The following is a 25,000-nucleotide window of genomic DNA, read 5'->3' as shown; positions in this document are numbered from 1 at the left end:
TGACTGCTGCTTTTTGTCCCTGCCTCCTCCTGCTGCTGCCTGATGTCGTCCACTTTCCAGGCGACGCACAGTTCATCACGAACAATCCTCTTGTCTGTCTCTGGGGTGCAACTACCCAGTTATATAATTTATTTTATTATTTTGTCTGTTTTATATTTAAATATCTAAAGGAAATCATATATATATATATATATATATATATATATATATATATATATATATATATATATGTATGATACAAACCTCCTGTGAATCCAATATTGGCAACAATTGCAGATTTGTTTGAGCAGATAGCCCCAGGCAATAAAGGTTAGGGTCAGGTTTAGGGTTAGGGCGCAACTACCCAGTGTCAGAGGGGTATGCAGTATCAATTTTGGCCAATTCTAACTCTATGTAACATTAAGGGAGTGCAGAATTGATTTAGATACGCACAACAGCAGATCAATATTGAAAATACCAATATATATATATATATATATATTTTTTTTTACCATCCCTTTAATCCCCCCCCCATGCAGCGCCCCTAAAAAAACTGAGCCAGATACTGTCACAGGGGATTCTCCTACTCCCTGTGGCCAGTAAGGCTAAGACCTAGACCCACAATTCATACTTGTTTTTTGACAATTTGACAATAAAAGGCCGGAGGAAAAAAACGTGGAGGAAAGTTTAAGGGGGGCATGGCCACCTAACTGCACGGCCCTCGTTACTCCTAGCTCCGCCAATGCATTTCAACTCCTATTAGAATGAAAGCAACTACTTTGTGCAACAACAGCAACAACAACAACAACAACAACAACAACAGCAACAACAACAACCAGACTCGAGCAGCGGGCCGGCGGAGTTTCCACCGGTGGTTCGGTGGTTTTGGTGCAATGCGAACACTCACACCGTTCATCGTGCGTGCTGTCAGATAGACAGGCGGGAGCAGCAACCTCCCACTCCCATTGCTATAACAACCACGGGGCGGTCGGTGTGTCTCGGTGGCACACAGCAGCTCGGATGCGACTGTCAGGCGGCATCCTCCCCAAGTAGCCCGACCTCACCTCAACCGCATCGCCGCTTCGGCTCTGACTCAATCCCGGAGGAGAGGGGGACATCCTGGTTTTCCCCGTCACAGTGATCTGAACAGCGGGGGAAGCTCAGGCTCGGGATCCGCTACGTCAAACAGATTAGTCAAATATCCTCCCCGTGGGTAGGACGTACCTCCCCTCCTCCCCGGGTTGCATGCACGCGCCGAGGAAGCGAGACAGTCTGACAAATAGCAGGAAGCCCTCGACACCAGAGGCGCGCGCTAGTTTTCTTTCTCCTGCGGCTCAGTGAGACGACCGTGGTGATCCTCCAGCGGCGTCTCTTCTCTCTCTATTGTCCCTCCTCCTCCTCCTCTTCTCCACACCCCTGGTGCGACATGGCGAAAGAAAACGGCGAGTCCAGCGACGGGTCCTGGAAAAAGCACGTCGATGACATCAAGAAGATCTTTGACTTCAAGGAAGTCCTTGGGACGTGAGTAACGAGATAACGCAGCCTCGCGGGCAACCACAAACTTTGTATCCAGTTGTGCGCATTGAGCAGACAACAATGTCACGCTGCACGGAAATGGAAAAAGCAGACTGACAGCTGTTGAATATGTCGCTGGAGAACGGGGAAGCCGCTCGGCAGAGAGAGAACGGGCCTGTTGAACTTACAGTTAAGGGGATTTAAAAACCCCGTTCTTCAGTTAATTGTTCAGGGAGTGGAAACGATGCTGCGCGAGACAATAATGTGTGAAGCCAGAGACGCGTGATGGCCCCCTCGTTATGTCACAGTTCATTCAGAAACTACTGCTGCGTGTTTTCATTCTTCTTCCCACGGATCGGATCGGATCGGATAGGGGGGGTCGTGTAGTTCCACAGAGCAGGCGGCCATTTATTCCGGGGTCGTTTTGTACAATATGATATCCAAAGTGTGACAAAGGTAGCAGGGCCCCATTTGCATACACAAGTGATGAAATCGGCTCCCAAATTAAGGAGCCATCTGTGATGACTTCACGTTCTTGTGCTCGATCTCTTTCTTTCAAACAGAAGGACACATTTTTTTTAACAGAGAAACATGATGTCTGGGTTTACAGACGGATACTTAAGGGACCACTATGGTTTAAGTTATTTACTGACCCCTGAACCACAGAAAAGGAAAAATTCCAGAGTTTATTTTTGGGCAGCTGTTAGTGCTGCTTGACTTCATGCCTTTTCCTCTTTGAATAAGTTATACTGCAGACAGAGAGGCGAAGTCGTAACCCAGAATGGAAGACCCCAAACCACTAAAAGGTCTCAGGCAGTCAATCCTGGACTAAAACACAGTATATCTCTCATATTTTCTGTCCTGCCTTGACTGAGAGAAATTTAACAAGGTGATGTTTGAATTGTTGTAAATTCGAGAGAGGGCTGTGTGGAGGAAGGGGTGTCCCCGGGGAAATATGTTTTTCTTGTTTGGACTCAACACAAAAAAAAGCCTCTCGTCACTTGTGTTTGTAGCTGGGAAGCTTAGTCATTCCAAGATGATAGGACACGTTGCGGTTTGCTGATTCCAATTTATCATGCAACCTCGTCTTGTGTCAACTCAATAAGCTGTGACATCTTCGTCATCATCAACAGGGCTGATTTCTTTTTTTTTTCTTTTCTTTTTTTACTGAGGAGCAGCATCATACAATTCTCATGCAGATCGGTGATTCACAAAGCACACTCGACACTTCATCTGTTGTACTAAACAGTCAGACATTCCTACCTGGCGGCTGCTCTGATTTCCCCTGAGGTTTTCATCTATGTGTGAAGCACCGCTGAATAACAAGAGTGAATCATCGTGATTTACTGTCCGCACAAAATGGCCTGGTTGGAGGAGCACACATCCCTCGCCCACAACCTCGGCGCACATCTCCGGGGCCCGCGTGTCCCCGCGCGGCCCTTATCTTACATATTGTACAGCGTGTCCTCACCCTGATTGACTGTAAGTAAGTCTCATTTACTTGTTCCTGTGTGTCTTAATCAGGGAGGGCCTTGTTGGCACACAGCAGGGTTCTCAACAGGCCGCCTGGGGCAGAGAAGCCCTGCAGCTTTGCTTGAGGATTAAAAATGGAAGAGGAAGGAGTGTTGATCAGAGGAAGGGACGAGGATTATCCCCCTGCTCCTCCTCCTCCTCCACCTCCTGCTGCTCCTTCTTTTAACTGTAGCTTCCTCATCAGTTTTCCCCATCAGTGTCCAAGAGGTATCACCCCTCTGCTGCGTCCTCGTGCATTGTTCTCTACACACCAGCGGTGGAAGTACTCAAGTATTGTATTTAAGTACAACTTTGAGGTACTTTACTTATTAATATAGTCACTAATAATTTATTATTTCCATTTCATATGACTTTCTATTCCACTACATTTCACAGAGGGGAGATGTCCATTTATGTGACAGTTGTAGCTACTTGGCACAAACCACTAAACCTGTGGTTAATTTGTGAAATATGATGTTCGTTTATTAGCTTCACCATCACCAGTTAGAACAATAAAATCAGTAATAATAATCATTATTAAACAAAAAACGGCCACGGACCCTTCTGTTTCGTATCATGTACTTTTAAGTACATTTAATTGATGTACATGTTGCTGATAATACTTGTTTTAATTAAAAACTCTTCTTCCTGTATTTTGAAGGGTGAACTTTTACTCGTAACAGAGTTATTTCCATTGTGCTGTTGCTACGTTTACTTGGTTAAGTATGCGTTTTCCACCGCTGCAGCACAGAGATTTCGGTTCAACAACAGCTGGCGGCCCGACTGTCTGTGTCTCAACGTTATGACTCATTAGATATTGACAGCAGTTTGGGGAGTAAGCCCAAGGTGTTGTCACTTAAGCTTTGGCTACATCTTCCCTGTGTCTTCTTGCATAGCTGTTGCGAGCTAATGAGATCTTCGCCACTGAAGCCAGTCCTCCTACCCCACCGCACTTTGCCTTGTGGCTAATTTCAGAGCCTTAAGCTGCTGATACTCTGAAGGTGCTTGTGGTTACTTAATTTGCCTCCACAGAGATCCCAGTTGGCAAGTGCTGCAAATGTGTCACAGTCGGGAGCCTCCTGGTCACGGTGATGAGGTTGATATTTGTCTGAGATACTTTTTTACCAACCAGAGCTGATTAATTAAGGAGGCACCAATTCTCTTTCCGATCCTCAGAGTAACTCCCGATCCTGATACTGCTCCAATACCAATTACTGTGTACTTCACTATGTGTGTCAGTCATTAGCATCATTTTTACGTAAGGTAACGAGGAGTGCAGTGACACTAAAGTCTGCATCATCATCGATCACACCTTTAAAAATGTAACGGACGGCAGAAAGAAACTGTATTTCATGTGGTGGAGTCACGTCATGGCCAATTTGCTTAGAAAGGTATCTGTATGGATACCAATACGGTATATTGGATCTGTGCAGCCCTACTGATGATGAATGGATGGGCTGATATATCCAAAGAGATGTTAGAAAATGTACGCATTCAGCAGTAATGCTATCATTCAATTAGAGTTGTAATGTAAGACCAATAGTCTCTCTTCTTTTAGCTGTATTTTTGGTCTCTACCAATTCCTGAGTGAAATGCTCCTCTGTGTTCACCATCTAGTCTTAAACCTTTTCTGCTGTACGATGCTGAGCTTTTTCTCTGAAAACCACTGCTGTGGCTGAAAATGATGCTATGAGAGCGGGTGAGCTAGGATGAAAATAGTGAAATTGCTGGCTGGACAGAAACGACAAGCTGAAAGATGCTAAAATGCTCTGTAGAGCTGAGAGGAACTACAGGCTTCACTACAAGCGATGATGTGATCCATTCTTGAAAAGCAGTGGTCTGAACTAGAAAGGCGCTATATAAATGCAAGTGAAGAACCTGTTTGCGGTGCTCCAATATGCTGCCTGTGTTGCAGGCTCCCCCTAACACAACATCTTCTATTCCCTTACATGTCATGGCCAAAAAGCTATCCAAAAATGATGCTTTCCTTTTCAGAATCCCACTTTCTGAGATTAAAGTGCCAAAGTTGCTCTCTGTTTGATCCCACTGCAAATCACACAGCTTAGATGACACATTCATGTCACCTTATGAGTCGTTATGATTATGTTTGCCATCATAGAGGGAAGTAAATCTTTTCACAGCTTAATATTAATGAATAAACAGACCTCTGCATTAGATTTTAAACCGGCCCTGGCTTGTCCGTGATGCATTAGAGTGACTGCCTCCCTGCATCCTTTTCTGAAACACAGCTTGTGCAGCGACTAGTTGGGTCCTTGATGCAGCAAAAATGGCAACTCGGTAACTAGGATATAGTCCTTGGATGGACATTCACTATGGGTGGAGATACTTTGTTATTGACCATAATGATGGAGAGTCAAATAACATAATGCATGGTATTTTTTTATGCTTTCCATTTGTTTCCGTCTCACTCTCTCCACAGTGAATGCTGACAAAGCCATGGTGTAGTATCCACTGCACTCAGGGAGTTGTAGTTTACCAGGAACAATTAAGATAATTCTGATTCTTTCCAACGGGCTGATCCGTGACACATTTATGCCAAACATTTCCCTCCAGTTATAGATACGTCTCCTTTTTAGTTGTTTTTGAGTGGCATTACCTCGTTATCACCCTGTGAACTGACCATCTTTCTCTGTTTGATCAAGCGTCTCAAGTGCACAAGAAAGTAGCCTCAGGTCAGTGTGGTGTTATGGTTTCTAGCTTCAGTCCGTCGGACTGGCAGAGCTTCTGGATTTCATTGAAGTCGTGTCATTGGAGTTGATTTAACTACACAGCACCATCAATCAATCAATCAATCAATGCTGTTTACCACCTGGATTGACAGAAAACCAGTATTGGCTAGTCTGACAGCAAGAGCCAGAGATGAAAACCACACCTGGATTGATAGTATGGTGATGGATAATACAATTCCACTACAGTTTTAGAGTATTCTTATGTAAGTGGTACAAATTTCATGGATTACTCAGGATTTTTTAACATATCCCCATTAATGAGATGTTTTGTTCATTTTTGCTTGAAAAGACTTTAAATGAATCACAAATAAGAGGCAGATTATTTGTCTGTTAATTCATTATTTTAACTCAGTATGTGATCATCTTATAAAATAGGATCATAATATAAAATGAGTTAAGCTTTAAAATACTGCTCGCTTGCTTTTAAACCAGTAAGAATATTCCAATCACTGATGGTACTGTTTCTTGTATACTTTTCACTGTGTATTTTTTGTTACATTTCACAGATCACACAACCTTTTCAACGTTTTGAATGCAGGATGTTTGCTTGTAACAGATCTAAAAATCAGCCAGGCTGTACCACCATTTATACTCATTTCTTACTGAAGGATCTGAATACATCCTCCACTACTGCCCATTATGTAGAAAACTGATCCTTAAGGAACGGCCAGTATTGGTGTATTCCAGATGATGATGAGAATAATAAATCACATATTGCTAAAAGTACTGCCTGTACTCATTTTCACATAGTTTGTACAACTGTTAAAACTAGATAAACGATATAAGATGATGGTGTGAAGTCAGTTAAAAATTAAAATGGGTTTTGTTTCACTGTAAAACTATCTGCTGTTGATAATAATTTAATTTACATAACTGTACAATAATGTCCACTGTTCAATGATTCTGATGACAGATTATTTTATATGCATGCATCTGTACACACATCTTGAAAATAACAATGCCTACATCAGAATGTTGTTGTTATTTAAGCTCAGCATTCAACACTACCTTCCCCATGTAACTAATTGGTAAACTTTGCACTTGGCAGCTACACCTAGTGTTGAACTAGGGAGTCCCCCAGGGCTGTATGCTCAGCCCCCTCCTGTTCACGCTGTACGCCCACGACTGCAACCCCTGACACAAAGAGAACTCTGTTGTGAAGTTTGCAGATGACATGGCCATCATCTGCGCGATTGCAAACAATAGGCCTTTTTACACGGACGATTCTGCCGTAATGGCGGAAAGACCAGTCAAAATATGTCGCAAACCGCACCATTTATACAGAACTTTGCTTTGCGGCGTAACACCTTAACGGTGTCTGCGTTTACAAAGCACCCTGGCTTTGCAGAACAAGAGGTACATAGGCGGCCTCGTCTATGGACTTGTCGGCCATGCGACGTGTTAAATTAGCGTAAAACGTCTTCGTCACGTCTTTTCCACCTCGCCGGATCACTCCGTTTACAAAGAACACGGTTTGCCTCGTCTCGCCTCTGATGCGGCGTTGGTACCCATCAACGTTGTGATTAGAAGAATCAGTGATGGTCCTGAATATCCTGTATCTGTCTTTTGCTTGCATTATAATTATTTCACAAACGGTCAACATTAATTTACCTGCAATTTTTTTGAAAGCATAGATCATATAATCCACCATCTTTCTGGTTGAATTGGTCGTCGCAGGGCTGAAGAATGACTTTGAACACAGTAGGTCACACCGGTGATTGCTCTACCTGGATTATGGATAACTTTTCCATCTCATAAATTGCATAACGGGCTGCTGTATTGCATCTTACACAAGATGAGTCAGTGTGATTAGTCAGCAACACACAATACAGTGAATGTCAATAAGCCAGCCTCAGACATCTGGCCCCTAACCATCACCACCCCCTCCATCCATCAGAAAAAAACCCTCATCGGTGACCCTTCATTTTCAAAAATGCCAAGGACGACCGGCTGAAAAAATAGTCTGCATAGATGTTTGATACACGACTTCACTTTGCACCTGCAGCCTCAGCCACATGTTTCCCACATCAGCGGCCCACATTCACATTTCATATTAGTCAGCCGGTTTGAGCTTGGCTGTCCTGCACATAGTGTGGTGGTGTTGTGTCACACACACACACACACACACACACACACACACACACACACACACACACACACACACACACACACACACACACACACACACACACACACACACACACATTCAAGAGCCGTGACGAGCGAGCTCTGTGGCTCTGGGAAGAACTTAAAATGAATATATTATTATTCAACCGAGTGAGTCAGTGCGCTGACTTGATTGTGACACTGGGTCAGAAACATTTTGCAGCCATATTTATCTTGCACAATAGATGGAAATTGGTTTCAACAAAGGGGCCAGTTTAGATGGAGGTTTCTCTCATCACTTAATGCTCATCACCAGATCACATCTAGGTTTGTTCCAGAGATGAATTACACATGCTGGTAATCACATAAGGAGTTCTGTAGCGCCATTAACCATTATTTTAATGATTTTCTCAATGAATTGTTCAATCTGTGAAATATCCAGAAGTAGGGAAAAATGCCATCTTTATAGTGCTTTACTTCAAACAGATTAGAGAAACAAAGATATTTCACTTACTATCATATGATGATGAAGACAATCACAACATTTTCACAATTAAAAAGCTGAAACCAGCAAATGTTTGATATTTTTGCTTAAACGATTTCTGAAAATAGTTGCCTTTTGATCAATTAATCGTTTCAGTGCTAGAGTTAATGTGTGATGTGTTACTGTATCTGGGTGTGTATATGCATGTATCCATGTGCAGACAGAGCATGTGGGCTGTAGCATCACCATATGCCTCCAACAGACATCGCACCTTTCTCTTCCCTGTGAATTAGGAATTAACAGAGTGAATGCTTGCAGCACAGTTTGTCATGCTTCGTGCAACGAGAAAGCGAGGGAAGTCGAAAGGCTGAAATGTTGTCGTATTGTCATTGACAGGAAGTGATGTTGCTGCTTGTCAATGTGGTGGCAGGGGGACAGAGACTGTGCTGCATGCTCTAACCGTGCTCGCTGCGATTACAGGTTTCCTGTGGTTTTCATCATTGTGTGCCTCCTGCTGCAGAAAGCGTGCTCTGAAAAAGGAAACGGAGCAAGCGAGAGAGTCGTTTAACAGATGCTGGCGGAGGAATTCTTCTTCTCCTTCTCCTTCTTCTCCTCCTTCTCCTCTTCCTCCTCCTAATGTCCACACAGCTGGGGAAAAAGGTTGCATGCACTGAATAGAAATGAAGCTCATTGTCCTCACGGCAACAGCTGCGGTGGGAAGATAGTGCTGTAACAGGCCGACATGTAATGCACCGACTACCTCACTTACACAAGCCCTTGAATTTACATATTATCCCACATCGTGTCAGAATGAGGTCAAAGTCAGAGGGGCGTATGCTCCAAGCCCTCTCAGGTCTGTTTGTTTCAGTGCGTTCCACCTCAACACGGTGTGTGTTTGTGCACGGTCTGTGTTTATGTGTGTGTGTGTGTTGTGGCTCTGACTGACACCCGGCCCACCCCCACAGCGTGATGGTGGAGTGGGGGATTACCGTGGATTTGATGGCCCGGGTGGGACTTAGTGCAGTGAGTGGCACTGAGTTTAGAGTCCGTTCGGAGGAGCTGATTACATTTTGAGAACATAATGGACCTTTGGTTGTTGGCCGTCATGCTTTTTGTGAGCGTGACGGCCTCACTGAACGTGTATTTCTCTCTGTCACTGTCACTTTAGTTTAACTGATGACGATCCAATGAGATGCTTATTTCTGCAATTAAGCTTTTGCTGGGAAGGGGGGAAGCTAATGCAGGAGGCAGATGTCTGCCATTTCCTGGGCTTGTTTCTTTTCATTTTGGAAAGAGATTAATAAAGAGATACTGGTAGATGGGAAGTTGATTGCCCTTTTGTTACATTATACCTTTGACAACAGGTCACAGATAAATTTATGGCACAGAATAAATATTCCCTTAAAAAGCATTTGGCTGCTAGCAAGAGAGCTATCATACAGAAATGGATGATCATGAACGACTGGATTAAAATGATCAGGATTGAAATGGATGGAAGATTATGGAGAAACCGACCTTTATCCCAAGACTGCGATATGAAATATTTAAAAAAGAACTGACTGTATATACGGCATGTTCCTATAAGAGGTAGCTTATTACACACTGTATGTCGTCTAAAGGCTGTTTTGCTGTATGAGCATTGTGTTTGCTTGAAAATATCAATAAGGCCAAAAAATAAAACCCTTATTTCACTTATTATAGATTAAAAACCCGAGGGGGGGAAAGGACAAAAAGAAATAGGACATGTAAAACCACAGAGCCGTAGTGGAGGATATAATAATGGGAAAATGCATGTCTTTGTTTGGGTTGAATGAAAATTCATGAAGTGGAGTAGGACAGCAGCTCGCTGTCATAGAAAATCATAGAACATCTCAGTACTTTGTCCTCGGGCTCAGTTTACTTTCTTTTTGTTTCTTGTGAAAACGAGCCACAAGTTCATCAGTGGAACAAGGGTTTCGTTTTTAGATCATATTGGTTGTTTTGGTGCAGTGAATAAAACCCGGAGAGTCAAATCAAACAGTTCTGTTTTTTACACCTCATTAAACCATTCTGAGGTTGCATGGAGGAAAGAGGTGCCTGTGAAGGCGTGTAATGAAAACAAGAAGAGGGGGGGGGGGGGGGACAATCGCACTGCCTGCTCAGTGAGATTTATTAAGGTGGACTGACTGTGGTATCATAGCAACAGATACAGATTGCTTGAGCAAATATTCCCTTAATTCCGTATTTGTTTTCAAAGGGCTCTCGTGTATGGGGACAGATGGCCCGAGGAAGACACGCTATCTGTCGTCCTAAATGGGTGTTTTTTAGAGGTTTTAAAAGTGTTTGCTGTGCTTTTGGCCGCACACGAGCTCCGAGCGTAAGCCAACACAGACGGCTGTTGGCCATAGTCAGGGACTTTGCCAGTTCTCAGTAAATATTCGCAATATGCTGTTTGTGTACTCTGGCCTGTCTGCCTCTGAGTGCCCTCTATCTACTCACAGACGATGGGTTTTCTGTGTCAATATTGACTGAGCGCATATGCAGAACTAATGTTTCTCTTTCTCTCTCTCCCTCTCTCTCGTGCAGCGGTGCGTTTTCTGAAGTGGTGATGGCTCGGGAGAAGGCGACAGGAAAGATGGTCGCAATCAAGTGCATCCCAAAAAAAGCACTGAAGGGGAAGGAGACGAGCATCGAAAATGAAATCGCCGTGCTTAGGAAGTAGGTACCGCATTGGCTGAGGCCACGGGGGAGTTTGCAGAAGAAAAACACCACTTTAGAAAGGGCCGGCACCTCGGTGCGTCCTCGGGGAAGCTTGTTTTCGTCTCTCTGAGTGATGACTCAGAGTTGGGATGCTGGTGCCACTCGGTGTATTCAACAGCCATTGTTAGGTCTGAGTGACTTCCTTGTCAAATCCTATCTATCCACCATTTTGGGTCTCCACAGCGGACACACACATACACAGGGTATGATAGCATTGATGCCAGGTGACACTCCATCCTCCTCCAGAGCCTGATGGGTAATTCCCCTAAGAAGCTCAGTTATCAGTCACTCTTGAAGTGAGCGTGGCAGTTGTTGGGTGTAGTTGCCTGGTTACAGTTGCTATCCATTTTTTTTTTTTTTTTTTTTTTGACTTCTCCTCACTTTTCTCCCTCTCTTCATACTCTTTCCTCGACTCTTATGGCCCTGAGACGCCAACCTCATTTTGGTTCTAGACGTTCTGAAAGGAAGTTGTGAAGGTTCTTTGAGTCTCTTCTTGCCTCCTCCTCTTCCACCCCCACCTGCCCTTGTGAACACAATCATCTTCATGTCGCCTTGCAGAGGCTTTTTAAAAAAAAGACATGTTTTTTTTCTTTTTCTTATTACAACCTTGTTGTTTGGTTGCCTGGACACAGCAGCTCGATCTGTCCTATATTCTTTTCTTCAGGTGCTCCTGCTGACGGGGGTTGCCGCTTCATGACTCATTGATTAGCATCCTCTCAGAAACCCCCACCTCCACCCCCACCCAGTTTCCATTACACACAAAAGGTTTCTCCCTTGTGTGAGGGATACACTTTGCCAGCTCTATGTGAACATACATGTACACACACACACACACACACAGGCGGGGTAATTAGTGCCTCAAAATAAAGCAGAAACAAGACTTAGTTTTCGGTTGGCAGGACATCATTTCAACAAAAGAAAAAGCTAATTGCACCTCATTATTGGCCAGTGAAATGAACAAAGGCTGACAGCAAGCAAACTGAATCTTCTGTCCTCCCTCTGCAGGATAAAGCATGAGAATATTGTGGCTCTGGAGGACATCTACGAGAGCTCAAACCACCTGTACCTCATAATGCAGCTGTAAGTACCGTCACCTTGTTTGTTTAGCTCTTTGTCTCACATTCTGCCAGTCATTTTGATCATGTGATAACGAATAACCTTCCTTGCAGCATTTTTGCTCTCAGATGAACGTCTGCACTAATACAGTGACGGACGAGATAATAAAAAATACTGTTAACCGAGGTTTAGATAAGAAGACTGATACCATCTCTCATATCTGTCTGTGGTGGATGCAATGTGCAGCTAGCCCCAGTTTGTTCCTCTTAACTGTTGTTATTATTAAGATTTGAAAAACACAGTAGGTCATTTAAATGAACCGTTTACTGTTCTGAAGGTATTTACAGGATCCTCACAGTCTGAATTTATGGATGCATTCATATGAGGAATACATACAGATAGTATACAGTATACATAAAATCATAGAAAGTAACACCAATATAGAGAATTGGAACGGATAATAAATTATTTAGATTTTTGGTTGATGTTGCACGTCTTTTCAGACTACCACCAAGAGACACTGCACCTGGACATCACATAACACAACCCCCTGTAAAACTACAACGTCTTATTGTTACACTTATGGTGTTGTACATGTTAAACAAATAAAATCGCCGTCAGCCGAGCTGTTTTCCCTTGTCTCCAGTCTTTGTGCTCAGCCTCAGCTTCATATTCACCGTACAGACAATGGTATCAGTCTTCTTGATAACAAAAGGAACGAGCGTTTTTTTCTTTGAGCTCTCAAAGCTTGAGTTTCAGCTTGGCTCGAGGCCGTCACAGCTGTCGATTCCATAGAACTCCACTCATTTTTGAGGATGTGTCATTTATGCTGCGAATATCTCGTGAGATGCGTTTCAGTCAGTGTTCCTGTAGGCTTGAAAACTCTTTCCTGTGTGGCATATGTCGTCATGATTACAGAGACCTTTCTTCTCACCATGTCATTCACACGTTTGTGACTAATGCACCAGCAATTTGAGGCGGCGGCGATTATCCGCCCTCGTTTTACCTCGGCAAGGTGTGTTATGTTGCCTGGAATTGAAGCCTCACTTATGAAACTGGAGATTGCCAGTCATCACTGAAAGAGGACACGTACTCATAATTGATGCTCAACTTAGCATCGTCATCGGTTGTGTCTTTTGGTCATTTTGTCACGACGCCATGTCAAGTAGTTGACATGACGTGGTGGAGCATGGGTTCACACATCAGAGTATGTGACAAAAGGAAAACTGCACTCTGAACTACAGCCATACATTTAATAATTCAATCAATCTTTGCACTGAACTGACTTTCTGTTATGTTATTATGTACCAGTGTCATTGTTGGGATTATAATGTTCATGTATGTCAAGGATTGCCAAGCAAAGGTATGTCCTTCACCGTCTTATAAAAAGAAAGAATAAGTAAAAAGTAAGACATTGTTTCATAAAGGGCAATGGCAGTATTTTTTATTTGTTTATGTCCGGCCCGCCTACTCCAACACAAAATACTAGTCAGCCAATTAATTTCTATTAAGTGTTTTTACCTAAAAGCAATAATTTGTAATTGGGTAATCTATGAATATAGCGATGAGCATACCCTTGAAAAATAAAGTATAATCATAAACTTGTGTTCTGTGCTGACAGGGTGTCTGGAGGCGAGCTGTTTGACCGCATCGTAGAGAAAGGTTTTTACACAGAGATGGATGCCAGTCGACTCATTCGGCAGGTTTTGGATGCAGTCAACTATCTGCACTCTATGGGCATAGTGCACAGAGACCTAAAGGTACAAGTATTTTACATTCACAGTGAAACACTGAACAAGTTGAAAATGTTTCATCCAGTTTTACGTGAGCAGTTCATGAGGAAAACCCACAGAGGTTAAATGTCAGGGATTTTAATTCTCTGTAGAATTGATGAAGCCTCTTGGATGAGCCGTAAAACTCCCCCAACTCTTGACTGACTCATCCAGGAGATATAGTTTCACATTTTTTGTCTGATATCTCAACACCTGGATGACTGGAACTCTTTTCCTGTTATTTCCAGCCGGAAAACCTGCTGTACTTCAGTCCCCATGATGAATCAAAGATCATGATCAGTGACTTTGGCTTGTCAAAGATGGAGGGAACAGGTGATGTGATGGCCACCGCCTGTGGGACTCCAGGATACGTGGGTAAGGGCGCCCTCTGAGCTCTGGAAACTTCCTCCCAGATAATTAGATGCACTAGTTGGCTAAACATGATCTAATCTAATCTGCCAGAAGCTGCAGGTCAACCGTAGCCATCTGCTACAGGCCAACCAGCACACATTTACATTCTTCTCCAGCCTCTGTGTCATGGTGGATGGTCAAACTCTTTGCATTGTTTCACTAAGTGTTTGTGATCATTTAAAAGCAATAACCATTTTGTTGTTCCAGCTCCTGAGGTTTTAGCTCAGAAGCCCTATAGTAAAGCTGTGGACTGCTGGTCTATCGGGGTCATCGCTTATATTCTGTAAGTGCTTACTTTTTTTTTTTTTTACCTTTTATTTTAACAGGAAGCACCAACAAAATATTGAGATTAAAAACCTCATTATTCAGAGCGTTCTGACTAAGAAAGGGAGCACATTTAATAAAAATAAAACCCATGTTAGCTGAAACAATCGCCAACATTATTAGGATTCATCCTCTGGGGACCATGAATGTCTGGTCAACATTTAATGGGAATCATCCCATCATTGTTAGGATATTACAGTGACAAAGTAATCTCGAGACCCACCATAGGACCATGGATAAAATAGTAAACTATGACACACATCCACATCCCACTTCTAATACACACCCTTTGGTTGTTGTCTGAATGGTCGTCATGGCTACTGCTCCTAGTTTATGCTTTCAGCTTTCAGTGGAAGATGTTACATGGAGCTGCCAAATGAATTGAGCGGTGTTGCTCGTTAGCACAGAGAAACTCCCTGCTCTCGTTATCCATTCATTAGGTGTGAGGAATTTTAAGGTAATTAAGTGGAAGATTTTCTGAAGGCCTCGCAAATGAGGCTTTTGCCTGGTGGTTGTTATGGTACACTTTAGACTGTTTCATAATTAAGATCAGAATCTAAATATATAATGTGAATGACATATCTCCCCCCCCCCCCCCCCCATCATAGGGAAATGATACATGTATCATGGTAAATGAAACATTACATATAATATAATGTTTTTGCTTTTTCCCCCTCTTGCGTCATGTTGTCTCTAGATAGTATCTATCCCTCTGAAGTGGTTTTCTCAAAATCAAACTGCCAATGAATGAGATTAGATTTGAATTCAAAGTTTCTGACATCAGCTGGATGCGTGCACTCACACAGGCTGCTGTTGTGTAATCACCCATCTTCTTTCCAGGCTGTGTGGTTATCCTCCTTTCTATGACGAGAACGATTCCAAACTCTTTGAGCAGATTCTCAAGGCAGACTATGAGTTTGACGCACCGTATTGGGATGACATATCAGACTCCGGTGAGCAATGATGTGTGTGTGTTTTTAGAATATTAGAAATAAATCTTTTATTTTTTTACCATAGTTTTCTAATGATTTTCAATAAAGGAACTGATGAATGAATTCCATAACAATGTAAACGTTCATTAGACGAGTGAATAGTATAATTAATAGGCCTCCATAAATAATCACATCTTTCTTATTCTAGACTCTTCCTCCTTTAACACTTAAGTATATAAAATGGTATTTACTGTGTGTGCAAAACATCTATTTTCTCTATAATTACTACTAAATTACATCGTTTTTTCCAGACAAATGTCTGTTGGAAAATCTTTGAGACATGTTTTTCCAATTTGTCTTTCCCTACAAAGCCAAAGACTTCATCAGCTGTCTCATGGAGAAGGACCCAGAGAAGAGATTCATATGTGACCAGGCTCTTCAGCACCCTTGGTGAGGAGCTAACCGCTGCACACACACCACACTGCATCCCAACCAGACAATCACAGGGAACCACACACATCTTGGTGTGATTAAACTGCAGTATGACGCAGCTTGCCAGGCTTATGCATTTGTCATGGGGAGCATGTCCTCCCACTGTCATCTGTCGCCATGGCTCCGAGCCACCAAACCCACCTCTGCTTGGCACTGCCAGCCCTCTGAGAGAAATCTGCTGAATAAATGGCTGCCAATTAGTAGCATCCTGAAGGATCCTTGAAGAATGTGGAAGCTATAATGAACAATTAGGATGTCTTCCCAAGCCCAAGCCTAGAGCTAACAAGAGCGGGGGCGCGTGGGCCGCTGCCTCCGTCTGAGGTGGCCAATGTGAATAGGTCCGTTAGCCATAAATGGGCCTTTTGGGTCCCGGGCAGGTGGTCCCGCTCATCCAAATATGAGGTTTGTTACACCGGTAATAGGTGTCATAACTGAGAGAAATGGCTTTCATTGACATGGTTTCATACAGAGATATGATGATGAATGTGACAGAAAGTGATGCAGTGTGCGAGCTCCAGCAAAAACACTGCATCCATCAATCAGAGATGGTTTAGAAGAATGAAAATAAATGATCTGAGCGAATAGGAAAACAAGCACAAGGCCCATTCCCAGACACAAATATAAGCCGTTTAGGTAACGCTGTGTTTTTATGTGTGATTTGTTATTTACAACCTAAAACTTGACTTTTATTTTCAGGATTGCTGGAGACACTGCTCTCTGCAAGAACATCCATGAATCAGTCAGTCGACAGATGCGGAAAAACTTTGCCAAAAGCAAATGGAGGGTGAGCATACAGACCAAATCAATAAATAAAAAAATAAAAACAGTTTGAATGGCAAAAACATACTTTTCTGTACTCACATTTGTTTGTTTCCACCCTCTACACAGCAAGCTTTTAATGCGACGGCAGTGATCCGCCACATGAGGCGCCTGCAGCTGGGCACCAGCTTTGGCAGCAGCAATCACAACGCCAACTCTGTGTCTAACCCTCAGAGTCGCGCTCCGGCCAAGAGCCAGTCTGTGGACTGTGCCCCGCTCTCCCTGAAGGACTGTGAGTGACACCTCCGATGTCTCAGTAGACACAAACTTGTCCAAGTTTCAGTGTCACACTCCGCTGAGCTCTGTTAGCTCTGCTGCTCTCTTCGTTGATGTGATTGGAAACTGTTTAAAAAGCTCTTTAGCTGATATTTTCAGTTCAACAGACTAAACTGATTTGACTCGAGCCATGAGATGGTTTCCAGCACAGTTTAATGTAACATAAGATGGCCTTTAACCACAAGTTTGCTCAGTTGTCATGGAAATAGCTCAGTAGTATTGCTACTACCTGCACCCAGTAATGTTTCTGCCTTCATCCATTCGTTGTGGTTTATTGCCACCTGCTGCTGTAAATACCAGATCACCATACACGTGTTCATCCAGGGTTGCAATGACTGGTTTCTAAAGATGTATGTCTTTAGTAAACTCCAACCAGCTTTGAGATGAGTGCCACAGACAGGTAGTCTAAGTATTGACAGATGCCCTTATGGTCCAGCTGTGCTACATCAGAACTGACTCATTCTTTAACTCGGTTTTATGCACGCAACTCTTTGCTAAAGCTATATTTCCTCTCACAGGTCCTCCAATAGAACCCTTGCCCTCCGCTGTTAAAGTGTACAATCAGGACTCTGATGCCCCCTCTCCCGTACGAGAGGACCCATCCGTGGTGGCCGAGCTGCCGCGGCCACGGCCCTCCACCGTTACGGTCATCCACACTGGGACTAAATGACGCCAGGTTCCGCGGGAGGTGAGCTGGGAGACCACCGAGCTTTGAGACGGGATGCAACCGATCCCAGGCCTCAATGACGTCGCCCAGTTTGCCCATCCCGCAACCTCCCATCTGTTTCTGCCAACCACGGGAGGGATTTGAGGAGCGTTGGCTCAGCACAGAAACCCCACGCCGCTTCTCCTTCCCACTGTCATACAGACCTGGAAATACAGAGGGGGAGGCGCTCGCCAGACGTTGTGATTGTGGAAGCCATATTCAACCTGGATCATGGTTGTCTGGCAGATAAACCAGCAGCTGGGAAGTGCCACACTAAAGGGAACTCTTCATCGAAGCTTTCAGATTTGACTGTGATCGTCTGCAGGAAGGGACGCTCCGCTGTATGCCTTGTGTAAATATCCTGCCTGGAAATGTTGAGTGGAGTCATGTTATGCAAGTGAAATATAAGCTTCAAGCTGTGGTAAATAATTGTGTCATCATCTGCACTCTGAACTTCTTGTCGTTTTGACAGCTGTTGTTAATTTGCTGTGGTATTGGCTGCAGTGGCTCCCTACAGTGTGACAGTATGTGTAATCTCTTTGCTTTAAAGTGTGTGGACAGGAAATGTGAGGGGTACAGGGGAGGGGGGAGGGGGGGGGGGGGGGGGTGCTTCAATCACGGCTGTGATCGTTGAGAGGGCCGGTGCATTGCACTAATGTATTGGATTATTTATTTTCTTACAATTCTATTCAGACTTTTGTAAGAGTGTAAATGTGTTATTAGACAGGACTGAAACTATATGGAATTGAATTATAAAGATCCAGTATCTCACAGTTGTTACTCTGTAATTGCTGTTTTATTTGAGGAATCCACTTTTCTTTGACATGACTGTAAAGTCCTCCTCGACCACAGGGGGGCAACCACGTGTTGTTGCCGTGTGGCCATTTCTCAGGGATGTGCTGCAACAAGAAGCCGACCAAACACCGCTCACTGCTGATGAAGATGTTGATGGTGAATTAGTTGAAAAGTAAAACCTCCAAATATCGCATGCTATTCTATTGTGCCATTGGGAGAGGTTGACAGATGTTTTCTTTCCTTAAATCCCACATTATTGACAATATGAGTGTAATGTAACCTGTACTGTATGGATTGTTTTTTCCCTTTAAAAACCTTGAATTATATTTGGATTTAAAGAAAGTGTTTATCAGTGACGTGCACATTCATGCCTGTAGTAAAAATGTAAAAATGACAAATGAATGCAAACGTATCTTGATAATTGCTCCCAATGCAGACTCGTCTAATTGTGTTTTGGGAGTTACAGTTCAGTAGAGCGAAGATCGCGCTCTATGAATTGGCTGGTCTGAGCACAGTTCACTCACTCTGTGTTTAATCACCGTACTTTCATGTCCGCCTGTTGAATTTAGCAGAAAGACTCTTCTCTCTTCTTTCGCAAGGAGAAGAGAAGGGATCCATCTTTGTATTTTCTCTGTGGTACCTACCTTTCATTTGAAATCATTCAACATGAAGGGTTTAAAAAAGAAGAAGAAAAAACAACTCCACCAGAACACGCCCAGTATCGAGGGCCTCGCAATCTTGAACTATCTAAATATGGTGTGGTGAATATCTACTTACTGTAAATACAAATCTCAACAACACAGGTTGTGACTGTTTATTTTGTGTCTTCCCCTTCTACACTGAAAACAAAAATATGAAGCATTGAAAGCCCCTCAGTTTGCATGTATTATATATTGTTGCAGAAATGTGCTTTGGAGTTGTAGAGATTCATGTATTAAAAAAATGCATGCATGCAAGAGTTCTTGCTTCTTTGAGAGGGATCAGATATCCGGTTAGTTACAGTTTGTACACATTTCAAATAGAAATACAGACATTTTCAAATCATTATCTTAAAAGACTTAATTTAAATTGCAAGTAAGTAAATATAAAGTAAATCTAATATATATATTTAGCTATGATGGATGGTCTGGGTTATGTATATGCTCTATATTTGTGTTAACAGAACTTTTGCAGCACTACCCCTCCATAATCCCAAATCAATGAAATCTATTATAAACCAATCATTTACTATTTTTGGTTTTTGGCTGGGATTATGGCATCTTCCCATTATTTTCTGGTGTTTTAAAGACCATATGAACAATCGGTTTACTTCAAAAGTTTGTGGTACAACAATAAATAATGGAAATCAATATTTAGTTACAGCCCTCAATGGAAGGGATATATATTTGTTCATTCATAGCACATAACATAATTTCCCCTTATGTGTTATAATGCTTTATAGTTAATTTTGTGTAACTTTCATTAAAATGCAAGCTGTGGCAAAGAAAAGGCACTTCAGTCCTTTTCTACATGTTGGGTTTAATTCAGAAATGTAAAAGAAAAGACAAGAAATGTTTGCACTATTATTACTGTTACTTACACATACAGCAGTGAGGTCTATGGGAGGTAAGAGTCAATGTCAGCAACACCGGATGAAAAACAAGCTGGAAGTCTCATTTTATTTATGTTTATGTTGTTGTTTAACTGCAGGGTCGGAGGGAAAAGGCCTCATCGTGGAGGTAAAGCTGTTTTTAATCCCTTCCTGCCCTCGGTCTCAGATGGACTGGCGGTTGTACTCTTGAGGAGGATGCATCCCGTCATAGTGAAACTCCCTCCACTGCTCGGTGCTCGCTCTGGTCCTCTCATCTTGTTCTGGGAATAATATGAGTATGTTAGTGGATGAATGAGCTGGTCAAGTGACTACATTCATCCCCGTTAGTTGCCTCAGCTATACCATCACTCTCCTCTTCAGCGTAGTTCTCAAACTCGTTCCTTTTCTCCTCGTGAAACTCTCTCTTTCGTTCATCCGCGGCCAGAATCTGCCTCTGCTCAGCTGCAAGCACAGAGGAGGAGTTAACTGATAGTAAAATGATAAACAGTAGTTTATTATCATAATAACCCAGATGGAGGATTTGGCAATGAAGCAGACTGAACATCACTCACTAACTGACTTAATGTGATACACAGAGACATCATGAGTTAACCTGATTGTACTTTACCATTTCTGAACACACCTTTTTGTTTTTGATTCATTATTATAGTTTTCATCTCATCTGTCCAGGTTTTTGGAAAATTATTGCACAGTCCTCTGACTTCTTTGGGAATATTTATTTATATATCATGTTCCTCTAAAACAGCTGAATAAATTACCTGTGAGAACCATAAATAGACCACAAGTGAGGTTGTCTTTGTGGATTGAAGCCACTTGAAGGTACGTTTTTTAGGTCTGGATTCAATCCAGACTTAAAGCCTAGAAATACTTTTTCAACAGAATATCACAACTCTGAAGAAGCTCTATTAAAGAGAACTATATACACACACTCAACACATAACTACAACCTCAAAAAGTACCACAGAACTGAATCACCATGTCTAAACAAAAGCTAGTGGTGAATTAAGCTGGTATTTGTGGTGAATTTGTGATTCACAGGAGCTGCTCGGTGCCAAAGCTGACATTAAAAACATAAAAACCTCTTATGTAGGGATGGGTTCCTTTTTGGATCCAGTTCCAAATTTGGTACAAATATAGATACAGAGAAGTGAGCTGCATGTCCTGCACTAGCAGCGGGTTTGGACGCATAAAGGAGACCAGCGCACATTCAAATACTCATCTGTCTTGTTAGTGTCAGTGAAACTCACACACTGACTGCAGTCACATTAGAAAGAGCCTTTAGCTGAGATTAAAAGGTCTGGGATAGCCACACTAACCTTTCCACAGTCAGGTCACAACCTTTGACCTTTTAACAGGATTCCCAGCACGAGTCTGCGCATGCAACCGGAGCTGGAAGTCATGCTGGGAATACAAGTCACTTCGTTTTATATTACGGAATTTAATGTTTTAAACGGGTGTTTTAAAATTTTAATGATTTACCGGTGAACTGCAGAACCATATTTATGACTTGCAGATGAAAACATCTTACTGTTTTTGGTTATCACTTTCAAAAGTAGCAGAGCAGTGTTACTCATCTGTCATTTTCTTCACCTGACACACCACCAGCCAACGTGCTTCTTGTGGAGCGCATATGCAGCACATAGTCATAGATGTCTACGTTTTGATGTCAATACATCGCTTCAACTTCAAGTTATTCACCTACAGAAACATGTATCAAATGAGTCAATATTTTCCTTTGCACATTCATCTGCCTGCAAGGGAGATGCTGTGCTTTTATGTTTTTAGGCTGCAGGAGTGAGTGCAGTTTATTTGTCTCACTTTTTAAACTCGGTTTTCTCTCCGACCCCTTCCTGCCGTGTGTCGGCACATTCCACATTCAGCAGCGAGCCAAGCGCTCACCCACTCACTCTTAGTCCACCTCAGTCGTTTCACTGTTTACTGCTTTGTGTTCACTTTATCCCAGCTTTTAACAGCACAAAGTGTCTGGTTGTCTCACACACACACACGCACACACACACACAGACCCACGGCATGTTACACAACTCCAATTCAGAGTGGCGGTCTCAGTGTGTGCTCTCACCTTCCTGTTGGCAGAACTGTACATAACAGTGCCGTTAAATCTCTGGAGAATGTGAAACATCGTGCACTTTGTGAATTTCTGTGTGTGTGTGTGTGTGTGTGTGTGTGTGTGTGAGCTCCATGCTGCCCTGTGGCTCCTTCTGCAGCATCCAGAAGAGGAGGCAGAGCTGCTGTGTGATCTGACAGGTCTGAGGTAATCTCTACCTCAGACCTGTCAGGCCAGGTTCCCAAAACAGTTAACAGCTGCTGACTGCCATAAAAAAAAACATTCAGGCTGTCATTGTAAATTCATAAGGTAAAAAAAACAAACAAAATGTAATACATCACTGTGCCAAAAATGAGATTTTCTTAAAACACGCAAGAGAAAAATGTCAGCATGGTAATACGATACAATGTCAGCTGTTCCCATGACTCTGTATATGCTCAGGATGGAGACAGAAGAGGTATTGTCTCTTATATTATTGATGCTTTGCTTTGTCTATGTCTAGCTTATTAGTGCATAGGTCTGTACTTTTTCAAGGGCCTATTGTGCATTTATTGTATGAAGCAGTGCATGCCTCATTCACATCACTTCACTCAGATCATACAACATTTCTAGAATCAAATGTACTATTGTTAATGCACCAGTCTGCTCTCTCCTGTCTTGTGTTGAGAGGATTACATTAATGTCAGAGAAAGTACACATTTACTTTATCTGAGCTCTTCAGCAGAATATGTTTCATTTCTTTTTAAGAACTAATAGTTGCAACAAGGTTTTTACACATCATAAAGTCTTAAAGACAGTTATACAGGAAACACTCTTGATTGTGAGCAAATCAAAGAATCCCACACAGTGTTGAGCATTTATTAAATAATAATAAATCAGTAATACGATGAAAAATGAATATTGAATGCTGACAACAAGGAGAAATAATTTCTAAATATGGATGGTTTTGTAATGAATTGTTTTTAATATTATCACCAATTTGGATGCAACATAATGAATTTCATTGTGGCATCTCTTGGCAGTATCCTGGATAATAAGACGCTGATGCGAATGATTACCACAAACTCACAACCACACACACCACCTCGGCTGCCAAAAAAACAAACCCAGAGTGGACTCACCATTGATCTCATCCTGAGACTTTGCGCCCCGTCTGCTACGTCGTCTGAAGAAATTGGAGGCATCTGCCTCCTTCATGAAGATCTTCTTCAGCGGACCTGCAGTTGGGGAGCAGGTGGAGGTTCAGCTCACAACATAAAGGGATAAAAAGAACGGGATGAAGAAGAGACGCAGCTCCTCACCTTGTGGCTCTTTAACGCTGCCTGTGCTGCTGGGCACAACTGCAGAGTCGGCCTCTGGACACACTAGGTCAGAGGACAAAACATGAAGACTTTAAATGAAAACACAGCTTCTGGGCTCCCGTTCTTACCTTTGTATGAAATACCAAAAAAAAAAAACATCACACAAATTGTCCTGCATCAGACTCACAGGAAAGTGCCAGCAGCACGGTGAGGAGAGCCAGGAGGGTTGCATACGTCCAGGACATCTTCAGCTCTGTGTCTGAACTTGTCGAGAGAAATGAGTAATGTGGCGGACCAGGAGGGAGAGGGGAGTATGTGAGAGGTGAGTCTGGAGGAATATTGACTGCTTGTCAGAGGAAAGGGAGGGAGTGATGATGCACCTCTGATAAGAGGCTCAATCCAACAAACAGCAAGGAGAGTTTTCAAGAGACACGAAGATGCTGAGGATTTAAACTTATTGTGCTCCTTTAAACACTTTAACCACTCCTTTTAACCTCTATAACTATAGAAATCACACTACAGCCTGAATATGCACCACGTGCCTTGTTAATATCCACACATACAAGAGAAAGTGGATGACAGGCCAAAACACTGATATTTTGTGGAAAAGTGACAGAAAACAAAGTGTGCCCAGAGCTAGACCAGGGTTTTTCTTACCAAACGTCTCCTTAGCAAATGTACCAGGAAGAGGCCCCCTCTCTCTCTCTGCTTCTTGCATAAAGTCCTGCTGGAAAGTATGCAGCTCATGCAGTTTGTCCCCACCTGAAGTCTGGCAGTGCCCCAGAGAAGACTGTTAAACTGTTAAACTGTTATGTGGGGCGATCCAAGGTGGAGGGATTGTTGCTCAGGGAAGTATGAGGAATCATATTTGAAGTGACTAAGGACAACAACGTTGTTACAACGTATTTCGTTTTTGTTTTGTCCTATTTTGTTTGTCTGTTAGTTAGCAGGTTATCTAAAAATGATTTCAATTAAGTTTGGTGGGACATTGACTGAATTAACTGTCACCCAAAACTTTTATGCAGACATTGTGGATAATGGCCCATATCAGAATATTGTTAATGTTATAATATTGGATTAAAATTATTGATGCATTAATGAGTACACCAAGGTAATGTTGCAGCAAGTAAAAGTAGTGCCAGTTTTACCCGATCTGAAACCTATAAAATACATGTATTCATTTTATATTATTAATCTGAATCTGTCAAATAACTAGTTATCTGATAAGTAAAGGGGAGTAAAATACGTCCTGTTGAAATGTAAAAAAAAGTAAAGTAGCATAAACGTGCCTCTCCACTGGTTTTGATGATACTTTAACTTGAGAAAATGTTTGATTGCAGGACTATTACCATGTTCATACTGTGGTATTGCTACT

The 25,000-nt window shown here is 42.5% G+C and overlaps 2 protein-coding genes across 3 annotated transcripts; one reads left to right on the top strand and one right to left on the bottom strand.

Moving 5' to 3' along the window:
* Positions 1-1,017: 1,017 nt before the first annotated feature.
* camk1db (calcium/calmodulin-dependent protein kinase 1Db) lies at positions 1,018-18,449 on the top strand. The gene is made up of 11 exons (XM_084017171.1): positions 1,018-1,500; positions 10,912-11,043; positions 12,091-12,165; positions 13,763-13,901; positions 14,162-14,288; positions 14,532-14,607; positions 15,489-15,601; positions 15,952-16,030; positions 16,769-16,856; positions 16,961-17,123; positions 17,686-18,449. The coding sequence occupies exons 1-11, from the start codon at positions 1,406-1,408 to the stop codon at positions 17,835-17,837; spliced, it is 1,239 nt and encodes a 412-aa protein (XP_083873297.1). The 5' UTR covers positions 1,018-1,405; the 3' UTR covers positions 17,838-18,449.
* Positions 18,450-20,154: 1,705 nt separating this feature from the next.
* ucmab (upper zone of growth plate and cartilage matrix associated b) lies at positions 20,155-24,370 on the bottom strand. Of its 2 annotated transcripts, none has more exons than XM_084017177.1 (6): positions 24,283-24,370; positions 23,813-23,953; positions 23,626-23,688; positions 23,446-23,541; positions 20,602-20,700; positions 20,155-20,519 (listed from the first exon to the last, which is right to left on the bottom strand). In XM_084017177.1, the coding sequence occupies exons 1-6, from the start codon at positions 24,341-24,343 to the stop codon at positions 20,422-20,424; spliced, it is 558 nt and encodes a 185-aa protein (XP_083873303.1). In that variant the 5' UTR covers positions 24,344-24,370; the 3' UTR covers positions 20,155-20,421. The 2 variants fall into 2 exon arrangements, with proteins under 2 accessions (XP_083873303.1, XP_083873304.1); XM_084017178.1 differs by having other exon boundaries at positions 23,813-23,889; positions 24,283-24,342.
* Positions 24,371-25,000: the final 630 nt, after the last annotated feature.

The sequence above is a fragment of the Eutrigla gurnardus genome (assembly GCF_963514095.1).
Source record: "Eutrigla gurnardus genome assembly, chromosome: 9".
NCBI classification, from domain to species: Eukaryota; Metazoa; Chordata; class Actinopteri; order Perciformes; family Triglidae; genus Eutrigla; species Eutrigla gurnardus.
The sequence above is the reverse complement of the archived record's forward strand: the minus strand, read 5'-3'. Positions and strand labels throughout refer to the sequence as shown.

Bases quoted from the DNA above. Each gene is read 5' to 3' on its own strand.
- camk1db (XM_084017171.1), top strand. From the start codon at position 1,406: ATGGCGAAAGAAAACGGCGAGTCCAGCGACGGGTCCTGGAAAAAGCAC. The intron at 13,902-14,161 runs GTACAAGTATTT...TGTTATTTCCAG, and splicing joins TAGTGCACAGAGACCTAAAG to CCGGAAAACCTGCTGTACTT. The intron at 15,602-15,951 runs GTGAGCAATGAT...TTCCCTACAAAG, and splicing joins GGATGACATATCAGACTCCG to CCAAAGACTTCATCAGCTGT.
- ucmab (XM_084017177.1), bottom strand. From the start codon at position 24,343: ATGCAAGAAGCAGAGAGAGAGAGGGGGCCTCTTCCTGGTACATTTGCT. The intron at 23,954-24,282 runs GTAAGAAAAACC...ATATTCCTCCAG, and splicing joins ATTTGCTAAGGAGACGTTTG to ACTCACCTCTCACATACTCC. The intron at 23,542-23,625 runs GTGAGGAGCTGC...CCCCAACTGCAG, and splicing joins CAGCGTTAAAGAGCCACAAG to GTCCGCTGAAGAAGATCTTC.